This window comes from Bombus vancouverensis, chromosome 3 (genome assembly GCF_051014615.1).
Source record: "Bombus vancouverensis nearcticus chromosome 3, iyBomVanc1_principal, whole genome shotgun sequence".
Taxonomy (NCBI): Eukaryota; Metazoa; Arthropoda; class Insecta; order Hymenoptera; family Apidae; genus Bombus; species Bombus vancouverensis.
Genome location: NC_134913.1, coordinates 14,596,153 through 14,608,788, shown reverse-complemented (window position 1 = coordinate 14,608,788; position 12,636 = coordinate 14,596,153). Strand labels below are relative to the sequence as shown.

Genomic DNA, 12,636 nt, shown 5'->3' with positions numbered 1-12,636 from the left:
CGATCATCTTTTTCTAATAATTATCAAACTCGTTTTTTTTAGAGATAAATTTACGATTATATTTTGATTCGTGAGATTATATAAAAAATCGAGCAATTCCTTTAACAAATAAAAGACATACAAATAATGTCAATATATTTTACTGATTAATGGAGATTTTCCTAACTGGAATTTTTTAGTGTTACCATATTCCTCCACATTTTTAGTTTCAAAAAAGTTTGTCTAACTAAATAATTAACAAAGTTTAATTAAAAATTAGGAATAAGCAATTTTTTGTATTTATTACAAAAAAGCCATTTTGCGGGCAGATACAACAATCAGGATACCACAAGAAGTCAACTGCTGCCAATATTATCCATCAACTAACCAGCAACAACGATCTCCTTGGAAATGGTAGTATAATGTAATTAACATAAAAAATTAGATAATTTATTGCAAAATAATTGTAAAAAATGTATTTAAATTAAGTTTGAACAAATCAGTATAGTTCGATAGCATTCTTCAATTCTCTTATTTATCTCGTAAAAAGTCACACAAAATCAAAAAATGAAATTGAGAAGTGTTAAGACCACGTATAATTAAACGAAATATCGTATGAAAAAAAGACAGCAAACCAGCTTACGAAAATTCCTCGAAAATAACCATTCATTTCCAAGAATCGGCGAACATGTAGTCCCTGCTACAACGTCTTGTTCCCTTGATTCAAAAATGGTACAATCAAAAAGTTTGTCAAGTCGCGTTCTTCGATATAGTCGTGGAACGGGCTTTATTTCCGAAATCGGCAAATTTGTGCCACCTTTTATTTCGTTATTTGTGACGTCACTAAATGACGTAATTTACAGGAATTTCAAAAGGTTTCAGATACCTCTTATGTCATTTGATTCTCCTAATACTTACCGATCTTTGGAAGAATTTTGAATAATCAGACGCTTCGTTCATTTGGAAAATGACATTGTTCTATTCAAGTTAATTTGCAGGTTGTAATAAATGTACAATTTTACAATAACTTGATTCCCTTGCCGGACTAGTGTAGATAAAACGAGTCTTCTTATACGAAAATGAGGATGAAGATTATAGTAAGCGCTCGAAGTACGGTGCAACGTACTGCCGCTTGTTTTCGAAGCGTCACTAAGAATAAGAGCCTGTTTTCGGTCAACTCTGTACAGCCGGTGGTTGTCAGGGTCACGTTTATACCACCGAGAGTATCGTGGAGAAGCAATACGCGTATAATTCAGCCGTTTGACCGCTAGAAGCGCTAGTTAGCGGAGCGCACTTTCGGCTGAATTTCTGCCAAGCTCATCGGCGATCTCCTCCTCATTCGTCTCTGTTTGCGATATTTGTCGAAATTAAGATTAAATTCTGCTGATAGATTTTAAACGAGGTAGAGAATTCTACGTTTCCTCCATACATTTTTGAGCATCTTAACTCACCTGTGACTAAGTTGAAGATAATTTCTTTTTATTTATTAACTTATTTATTACCATCTTGTCGCGTAAGGGAAGAAGGAACAACGGAATGTAGAAATTGAAGAGGAAATGGGCATTCCTCTGTGAAGTAATACAGGCTTGCGATGCATAGTGGAATCGTCGAAATTGCGTCAAATACGAACAATGTCCCAGTTTCTAATAAAATATGCAACGAACGAACACGATCCCAGTTTGTTCCATATTTTCCATTCTTTCCTATTTTCACATTGAATTTTACGTCTCCCTCTCGGTCTGTCCTTTTCTTCTACCTTCACATCGAATCTCACTCGTGTTGTGCCGCGTGAAATTTATTCGTCCAGTCGTTTCTACAGCATCCGTGCAACGGTGTATCTTTGTTCTTATGGGAATTATTATTCGATAAATCACGAACTAACGAATGGGTGATATCGCAAAAAGAAGGAAATTTGTAACGTTATACAACGTATATCTCGTTGAATCGCATCGAGATAATAACAATGCTATACCGTAATACCGTGTTTCATGCTATTATAGGAAAAGCACGATAAGCCGAAACAGCTGCTTACTAAGTCCTCGACGTTCCCAACGTTCCACTTGCTCATTAGGATTAACGGATGCTGCGTGATATTAAGCGAAAAAGAAAAGTAACGCGAATTTGAGCGCCACGGCGCAGTGGGCGGACGAACTACGCTTTCGTATAATTCAATTTCAATCTGAAACACGATATAGCAAACGATACGATATACGCTGTTTCAGACCATTAATTCTTGACAAACGAAACGGACAATAATTACGATGGATGTTATTGGTAATGGAGTTCCAGGATGGTTCAAGGTTGCAAATAAATTGGCCCTCCTGCATCGTTGACCTAGGAAACTATCTATTAATTCCGTTTATCATCGCATCGAATAAACGACATCGAATATACGGAAGGAACGAAAAAAAACGATCGTTATTGGTTTATTAGTTCCGACTGGCTACCTTAAGCTCAAAGCGAACATTTTCACACGTCTCGTTCGAATTATCGGTGATTTTGAAAAAGCTTGACGAGAGATTCGTCCTTGGTCCCACGACTCTTTTCTACTCTTTTTCTCTATCATCTTCCATTTTCTTCAACCTTCTCTTATTTTTTCCTTATACATTCATCGTTACCGCGCCATTGTACGTACAGCTAGTAAAAGTATTCGCACGCTTTTTCTACGAAACTTTTTAATATTTCGTTAGTATCGATATAGACCGATAGACGACTATCGCGATTATAGAGTAGCGAAACTTGAAACTTGAAATCGATTCGTTCGATTCAATGTTCAGATATCTCGACGATCTTTCCAAGTGAGCGTTTCCGCCAAATATCTCGCAACTTCTATAGACATTTTCAGATTCGTTTCCAATTTTACCGACAGAGTCGCGAAACTTGAGACCAACGTGGAGATGTATATAGAATCTATAACAAGACATTCGTCGCGAAAATACGCTGTAGCGAGAAATTAACATACAGTGTGAACAGTAGCCTGGAAACATACGATTAGTGGGAAAAATGGTCTAACTACGGGTTATGGATTATTAATATAGCGAACGATTCATTGTTCAAATATCTCGACGATCTTTCTCAAATGCGCGTTTCCGCCAAATATCTTCTATAGAAATTTTCAGATTCGTTTTCAATTTTACCGACAGAGTCGCGACAGCCGCGTGCCATCGTCGTTGCCAATGAAATTTCAAAACGTATTGTACGATATATAAAAAAAAGTCTGACTGTTCATTGATCTAACGCGAATTCTCTCTCGCATGCGAAATAAATAAAATAAATTAACTGGAAAAACAGCGCCGGATGAGTAAGACGAGGGATGAGACGAATCTTTCCTGTATGACTCAGCTTTCTTTCCCGATCGACTTTCTCGCTCCGAGACGACTCTCGTTTCCGTCCGTGAAAACAATGCTAGATAACGTCTTGCTACGTCGAACTGTAAAAGAATCGCAAAGAGGTGGTGTAACGGAGTTAAATATAGCACGATGCAAAAGCTCCTATCACAGGTGCTAAGAAACGAGAGGAAACTGAGCGTTCGTTAAACAAAAATATTTGGATACGCTGCACTTGCCAAGTAGCTTGAAAGTGGAGAAAAATTAGTAAGAAGGATAACGAAAAGATAGAAGTAAAAGTGACTCAGCGAGAATCGCAAGAGCAATGGAATTGATACGACAGGCTCGAACAAGAATTTGAGATCGGTAGAACGTGGTAGGAGCGAGACCAAGTCCATTTGTAGGCGATTGCCGACTGCTGCGATTAATAAATACCGTATACTACTACCAAATAATAGTCTTCCTATCATCGTAAAATCGATGACGATATTCGACAACTACATCAAACTATAGTAAACTGTAACCGTGCTAACGTATCATGAAAATAGCGCAAGCGAGTACGAGGCTCGAAGAAGTGGAATTTCGAATTTATTCTACATGTAACGTCACAGCCTACGTTTCGAAAATATGCAACGATTTTTCCACGAAATATTCGACTCGCGTGACTGTACTTTCGTAGCTTGATCGGGCGCGATCAGAGAACTATGGCGAAACTATCGCATTGGCAACTAAGCGATTGCGGATTTTGTCGTTAGGTGATATTGACAAAATCCGCAGTCGCTTAGTTGCCAAGCCAATATATGCAGACGGATTCGCAGGAATAAAACGAAAGAAAGGCGAGAGATGGAAAAGGCAAAGCGGAGAGACAAGGTCGTACAAACGAAAGATCAAAAGCAAAGGATCGTAAATGATTTTAACGAGGAAACGATGATGGTTCAAGGACACTCTCTGCGTATTCTTTTCTGGAAGGGTTCGCGTGCACGTCACTGTATACGATAATGTTGGTCAACGAACCCTGCTGACGATAGCGACGGATCAATTGAAATGCACCCCTCTCGTCCTGTGTCTCGCGTTCTCTGTTATCGTTTCAAAGGGGAGATCCTATTCTGCCCGCCGAAACGTTGCTTTCGAACCATCGAAAGAGATTAAGCGAAACCACAGCGACGGTACAAGAAAATTTCGCCCGCGGATCGCCAGTCAAACTTACGATCCGTCGTAGACATGCGACACGTTCGCGCGTATCGCTTTCATCGCGGAGCGCGTCACGTCAGCTTGACTTTAGCTGCGATTACCAAAGCGTAAAATTGTTATTATTATTATTATATATACAGGGTGGGTGGTAGCTGGTGGTACACGCGCAAAGGGGGTGATTTTACGGGAAAAAAGAAGTCGAAAATATAGAATAAAATTTTTTTTTTTAATTTTTCCATCGAGACAACGATCTACAGTGAGATCCGTTATAACGAGACGCGATAAAGTGCACGCGTACCGAGCGAAAATTCAAAGTCGATTTTCTCGAAAACAAAGCCTCGAACGAAACATTTTTATTCCATATTTTCGACTTCTTTTTTCGCCTAGAATCACCCCCTTTCCGCTTGTACCGCCAGTTACCAACCACCTTGTATAATATTAGAATTACGTTTATAAACATTAGCCAATTGCGATATTTTGGAAAAGAAGGAACGTTGAGTAGAAATCGGCAACGGAAGTCGTGGGCAAACGAATAAAAACTGTACAAAGAGACGTATACCTTGTGCATAGGAAACGAGAATAACATTCGTTTCGTTTGATATCGATTTGATACGAAAAGGCGTCTTACCTTTTAGGCTTAGTAGGGTTTGAAGTTTGGTTGGGCGACGTTAGGTGCATCAACGATGCGTGTTTCACGCACGTTGAGGCAGAACTGGGACGTGCCGAAACGTTGGACGCGATCGGTATATTTCTCTGCTGGACAGTACGAACTAGTGGAGAGGATAAATATTTAAATAAGGCGACAGCCGAATTTGGAGACAAAAAGAGCCTAAAAAATGTAAATTTAACGCGCTAAACGCTTTATCGCCGCCTGGGAACCGACGCTAAACTTTTCGTTTAGGAGGTGTACGTCGATCCCTCGAGACTGAAACGAAACTTTTTGTTTATACACACACACACACACATATTTTCCGTACTCGCGTCTAACGAAAAGTAAAACACGTTCAGCTCGGTGTTTAACCGCGTTGCGATGAAAACGCAACGTAACCCCGTGGAAAGAAGAAGAAACTTTTACGGAAAAATCGCGTGCCAATCGCCAATAACGAAATGTAGCAAGTACGTATTATACTTACGTGTTATTACGTATAGCCGAAAATGCTCGGGCCATAAAAGCGTTGTATATCGTTGATTCCTCCGCGTCACGGAGACTAGTCTCATTTTTCCGACGACGGAAGAAAGGAAGAAGCCGAGCAAACGATAAACGGCGCGGGATTCGGAATCGATGGAAATCTCGAAAGGTAAACGAGAGGACAAACGGAAGACGATGCAAATAGGAAGAAACGGTGGAATTGCGCGAAAGGCGAAGGTGCGTCAGGCTACCGCGGAAAGGAATAATTAGAACGGGTAAATATGGGAAAAGACTCGTAGGGAAGGAAGGGTCGCACCTATTCCCCGAGCGGCTGTGCCTCGCTCGGTTTGTCCCGATTCCTCTCGGGGGTGCGCACACGTGCGTATTCGTACGCGTACGCGCACGCGCACCTCGCCTCCAATCGTACCTGATAACGGCGGGTGTCCGACAACGCTCTCAGTTATGCCTGGTGCGGCTCGGCGTCGCGACGCGGTCTCCGACTTTTTTTCCCATCCACGTACCCCCGGTACATCGACTTTGTTCTCTCGTTTGCCCGTAAACGAGCGAAGAAAAGGCGCGCGTGCCGAACGTCCGGTCGGTCGACAGGATGAGATCACGTTCTTTCGATTCGAGACGATGACATCGACGACGCGTGTACCGTGTTTCGCGACATCGACCGGTCAGTGGCTGGTAAACGAAACGTCCGCTCGTGCGGCCGATCGCTAACGTACAACTGTTAGGTAGCGCGTTTTACGACCTATTCGACTCGCACGTCAGTCGATAGCCAGCCGCGTCTTCCTCGAAAACGGACGATCAGCGCGAAACCGCGAAACGACGTTTCGAAGCGTTGTTCGACGCGAGTTCTAGGTCGCTCGTGGTTGTCCAGCTAACATGCGCGTAGTTCATCGAGGAAACGAACGAGTCCATCTTCTTCGCCTTTTGCGTACATTTGCGTAGTTCGTCGGTCTTCTTTATACGCGTTCGACGGAAACCAGCAGTCGAAAACTAGTCAGGAATTATATTAGGAAATCGTTAAAGGCGATCGAATGGTGCAAAGTGGAGTGGAGTTTCTGGTTATAGCGATCTACCGAGGATGTAGATAGAGCGACAACGTCGCCGTTTCTTTCGATCGTTCGGGAAATATCGCGCGAATAGCTCGCTTGATCGTGACTACGATGTTGCTGCTTCCGTTGTTGTTGATGCCGATGGGGATTCTAGCCTCTGGTAAGTAAACGGTGTTAGCCGCGATTTCCGAACGGCGTGCGGCACCGAATTTTCGTATTACGCGAAACTTGATTATTCGGTCGGAAACGCTCGCTGACCTTCTTTCTCTTAGATCGTCAAATAAAAACAGATAGATACGAATAAATAATCGATCGAGCCAAATACGGTGTATCTCTCGATACGCGTCAGAATTTTAATAATCTCGTTTATGCGTGTCTGTAGACGTTCGAACGTCTAAAACGGCTACCTAAAAAATACAAGCCCTGTGCTCAATATCTTCGTCGTGTAGGATAGTTTTGAAAAAAACATGGCTCCTTGAAAAAAAAAGAGAGAAAGGCGAGAAATACGAGCAAGATGAAAAAAGGGATAAAAATGCGTGCGCTACCGGCATGGCACGTCGCGCCGCCGTGTCGTGCTCGATCGCGCAAAGTCACGCTACTAGATCTACGACGAATCAACGCGAACCGGCATTGTATGCTAAAATTTGCGTACATTGCACAACCCGAATTAGCATCAGCGACTGGCCAAGTTCGGTTTCGGGATTTCGCCCGATCGACGTAAGTGGAGCGAACGACTTTTGCTATCGAAGCGAGTCGACGGACGGAAAAACCGAACGAACCGAGTATATTTTCAAAGGAACGCCGCCACGCGAAGGTTTGTGGACCGATGACATTCGCACTTGACCGTAATCGGGGGACACGATATCGCGATATCGCGATGTCGCGTGCAACCTCGGTCTCACGTGATTCCGATGCAGTCGAAAAATCGATACCGCTTCGCTAGAGTTCATACGTTTACGCTTACCTTTCTCCCTTCGAACCAACGTCCTCTTAACGTTTCCCTTTCGATCGTTCGTCCATTCTGCGGTTCCAACGAACGAGAATCGTCGAACGAGTCCAAGCGAATCTACGAACAAGATAGAAAAAATATTACGTCACATTCTGAGAAGGTTACAGTAGCGCGTCAAAATAATTCGCTTATATAGTTCTCAATGAGAATCGATCGTGAAAAGTCTACGAAATAAAAAAAGAACAAAAACATTCTGAGAAGCTCGTTAGATGGGTTTGTTTAATTATTTACAGATAGGACGATTAATCGTTTGAGCCGCGGTATCGCGCAGATAGATGTCGAAGTGTAAATTACGAAGGAAAATTTGTAATCTTGCGAAAGGTTTGGAAAATAAAAGTGTGATCCAGCTTTTACGCATTTCGCAGCCCCCAAGAAAAGCTACTGGATCGAGTTGAAATCGAACGCGTGGAGTACAATAGCGAGCGCATGATAATTACTAGACATCGGATTTCCATGAATTTATGCGTTCGTGGAAAATTCGCAGCTGCAAAGATAATTTGCGTAATGCACGAAATTATATAAAATATGCAAAACAGAATACTCGTTACAGATGTTGTTTAATAAACGAAACAAATCTCTCTCTCTCTCTCTCTCTTGATCTTAAAATTCGATTTCATTTATTGAAATTATAGAAATACGAAAAATCGCATAGAAATCCGCAGTTTAATATCGCGAAACGTTTAACGGCGCCGTTTGTCTCGGAAAATTCATTAACGCGCCATTACAGCGGTCACTAAGAGTTTTCGATTAATTACAAGACACCGAGCGCGTGTGCCAGTTGCGTATCGCAGACATGCAAAAGGATCATTTAACGGTGGAAAAACACGCGAGAATCGGATGAAATCGAGCCGACAACCGGTCGATGAGCCATCGACCGATTTCGCACGGTTCTAAGAACGTTCGAACGACTGATTTCAAAATCGAAAGTCCAATGGACGCGCGTTTTCTCGTACGATTCAAAGCCCGTGAGACGCAATCGGAGCGCAACGCGTTTATCTCGGGTTCCCGAGAATGGCTTTCCGTTTGCGTATGATTTCTCGGTGCGTGAACGCGCGACTCGACGCGAGTACAGATGAGCTGGTGGTGTACGCTCGATGAAATCTGGCGCGCGCCACGATGCACAGAATTTCTAAAGTCGAATTTCCACTGTTTCCACTTTGCGCTGCATGAGCGCCGCTTACGTCTTTGTTTCATACGCGGGTGAACTTAAACTTAAGCGAAAACGCGTGGCCATTCGGTGTGACTGAGTTTCCTTGGAGTTCCCAACTCTGCTGTCTTTATCGCTTCTTCGTCGCGTTCGTATCTCCTCGGATATCTTCCTCCTTTCGACTATTTCACTCCGAAAGAATCGTGGAATACGCGAAAGCTACAGAAATTATAGTAAAAATGAGACGTTTTGAAAAACAATTTATTCGCAAACATTTTTATTTAAAAACAATATATTTTAATAATATCTATCCAAATGTAACATCCACTGCGGGTCATATAGAGCCGAGAAGGACAAAGGATTAACACGTTGCGTGTTGATGGCGCGAACGTAACATCACCCTCACCAGGCGACGCCATAATACCAACGTGGAGTTATCTGCACTGAATTCCGCGTTAATTCCGAGACCGGTGCACGCGGCCGATTAACGTTCGAGACTCGCGACCCGCATGCACGCGCCAATCTATGGCTGCTTATGCTTGCGCCAGCAATCGACCGTGTCTCTTCGAACGAACACCATTAACCGTTCGTTTGTCGTTGGCCGTGGTTTACCGGCCAAAAATACTACGTCCATGTAACGCGAGCGATCGTTGCAAACGACGAGAGCAAGAAAGAAGAGAGTTTCCGAGTTTTTCAGCAGCACGGGCGTCCAGCAAAGTGGCAACGATGGTAAAGTTGTTGGCGAACGATGAAATCGACGAACCGCTAACATCGCGTGCAGCTACGAAATCGTTAATCAACGCCGACCTTAAAAGCAACCCTCGCCCCCTGACTACCAATTCGTAATCAGAACAAGAGGGGGAAAGGTAGAAGACCGGTCAGAAAGAAAGAAAGGGACGACAGAGTTAGGGGCGTCGGATCTCCGCGAAAGATCGCGACGTTTAGAACGAACGTAACGCGAACGGAAAATCAAAAATCCCGAGTGAAATAAACGATCGGAATCGAACTTGCGCGAATTTCCTAATTTGCGTAATTTCTGTGCCGCTGTAATCTATTAGGTTGTCCGAATAGTTTCTTTCGTTTTGTAAGGAAATAATAGACGTACAATGTTGTTTTGTTTTATATTAGTTTATTATATTAGCTTATTATTTATATTTATATTAGTTTATTATATGCACGAAGGACGTTATATAACGAAATAGATCATACCTAATTAGATAAAATAATATAAAACAGAAATTGTTGTTCATCTGTTATCACCTTATGAGCCTTATCACCTTTCGGGCAACCTGATATACCTGTCATCCGACATGTTAACGAAATACGTTTTCACCAAAATGGGAACAACGGTTGCGCATCAGCGCGATGACAAAGGGATTACTAACGTTCCTCCAAACGTTAGCTACTCGGCCGAGCTTCGATCCATCAAAAGGCAAAAGGTTTCTCCGAGTTGCTCGAGCAAACACCGATCGCCGAGTACCTTTGTACTCGGTATTTACCAGGTGCATTGCGCGTAGCGTTTCGGTACGCGTTGTACACTTTACGGTAGATACGTCGCTAGCCGATTCGATTCTATTCGATGCGCGTGATTAGTTATCGACGGAACCAGGTTCCGTCGTTACGCTCTTTATGCTTTGGCCTTTGTTCTCCGTAATCCTGGCGGAGTCTCACGTCGGTACACGGTGTATCGAGGTCCTTTGTTTGCACGCGATACAACGTAGACGATGATCGTTGGTATCGTACATCGGAATTTCGATCGCGATCGGTTTAAAACGTTCGCCGCGTGTGCGACGCGAATCCAACTCGCCGCATACCTTCGGATTGCGTATGCCATCGACTGGAATCAGGCAGGCGAAATAAAATTCCTGAAATTATGAAAGAGTATTTCATAATGTTCATATCGGTTATATACGCAAAGTTTCGCGATACAAAGACGGCTATTGTGCGAGACGCGGTGAACGTGTTGAGGTGCGTTTAGATCGAGCGTGCGAGTGCTCGTTCGTCGCTCGTTTTAGTAAAATGAAATTCCGCACAAAGAATTCGCCCAAGTGCTCTAAAGTGGCGTTCGCAATATCGATATTCATTGCCGATACTTTCAAGTGTTCCACGTTATCGTACGTAAAAACCATCGATATATACAGGGTGGTTAGTAACTGGTGGTACGAGCGGAAAGGAGGTGATTCTACGCGAAAAAAGAAGTCGAAAATGTAGAATAAAAATTTTTTTTTGACTTTTCCATCGAGACAACGATCTACAGTGAGATCCTTTATAGCGAAAATTCAAAGTCGATTTTCTCGAAAACAAAGCCTCGAACGAAACATTTTTATTCTATATTTTCGACTTCTTTTTTCGCGTAGAATCACCCCCTTTCCGCTTGTACCACCAACCACCCTGTATATATCGTCAGTGCGATATTGCCGATATTAGAAGAACGTCGAGAACCTCGAAGTATTGCCAATAAACATTGATAGTTTGAACGCACCTTTACAGCATTCTAAAGAATAGGTGAGAAATGTTTGTTCGTTTCTTTTAGCCGTGAAAGCAGCGAACGAATTCATGGAACAAGCTCGCAGATGTTTCGTTCGATTTAAACGACGAAAAGAAACTAGCGATGTGCGACTTCCAATCTATTGTACTTTTTAAAACGAAGATTATCTTCACCTACATATGGCGATAATTTAATTGATTTTATTTCCACTGACTACACAGAGCGTAACGGAACACGCGGGCTCCGCTAATCGTACACCTGAAAGCAACGAAAGAAGTTCGTACAAACGTGTACTTTATTTGTCTTCGTCGTTTACGAGGCAAGCTCTTTTTCAATCAACGCTTTCTAAATAAATGTATCGCGCGTGCAGCTTCTATGGCTATGGCCTGCCCTTTCCTCGAACTTAAATCTATTGGACTTTTACTTGCAGAGACACTTGGAATCTATCGCGTAGGCAACGCTTGTTGAAAATGTCGAGATACTTAGATTCGGAATCGACTAAGCTTTTCGACAAGTTTCAAGAAAACCAGAAACCATTCGGAACGTAAGAGGATCCATTATCAGTTCTAAGACGTCTACCGACTCTACCTTCTTCGAATGTAAGATTGGGTCATTGCGAGCATCTTCCGCAGAGTTTTAATTAGACGAACAAAATCAAATAGAAAATTCGTTGCATCTTATAAAGGAAGATCTCACGAAAAGTTGTATCTCACGAAGAAAGGGTATACACTTAAACGAACGTTCTTCGTTGTATTTAGATGTATGCTCAGGTCGATGCTGCGAAATGTTCTGTATATGAATTTCAGAAACTAGTGAAAATTTGAGAATAATTCTGAGAATCGAAGATCGCCGAATATCGCAAGAACGTACCGAACGTGTCTCTTTCGTCCGAGTTCCGATCTAAACGAGGTAAAACACCGAATTTCGCTCGACGTTTCTTGCTCGTTTAGTCCAAACCTGCGACGAAAAGGCTAATGGGAGAAGCACGGACGAACGATGGACGAACAATAGGAACACGGCGAAGGTGGATCGACCTAGTCGTCGCGCGTGTTTCACGTGTAATTCGTTAACGTTGTAATTTAATTTAAGGTTTACTAGGAAAAACATTAAGCGTATGTAGGTGAACCGTGAGTGAGAATCCCACGGGTATGCCACACCCCATAACCCAAATACTATAACGGCAAGAAGTGGAAGCAACCGTATCGCCAGTAGCTTCCTCCAAGTCCGCCAATTTTTTCGAAAATCGCGATTTACGACGACGGTTACGGCGTAGGTGCGATCGCAGATGGAATTAAGAGTCGCA

General features: G+C 42.7%; 1 protein-coding gene across 3 annotated transcripts in view; it reads left to right on the top strand.

Annotated features, from left to right (window-relative positions):
* The first annotated feature begins 6,099 nt into the window (after nt 1-6,099).
* Ret (protein kinase receptor Ret oncogene) overlaps nt 6,100-12,636 on the top strand; it is a 34,715-nt gene continuing 28,178 nt past the window's right edge. For all 3 annotated transcript variants that reach the window (XM_076617197.1, XM_076617196.1, XM_033328880.2), the window contains exon 1: nt 6,100-6,849. In XM_076617197.1, the coding sequence (XP_076473312.1) occupies nt 6,801-6,849 (49 nt within the window). In that variant the 5' untranslated portion in view covers nt 6,100-6,800. The remainder of the gene's footprint in view (nt 6,850-12,636) is intronic.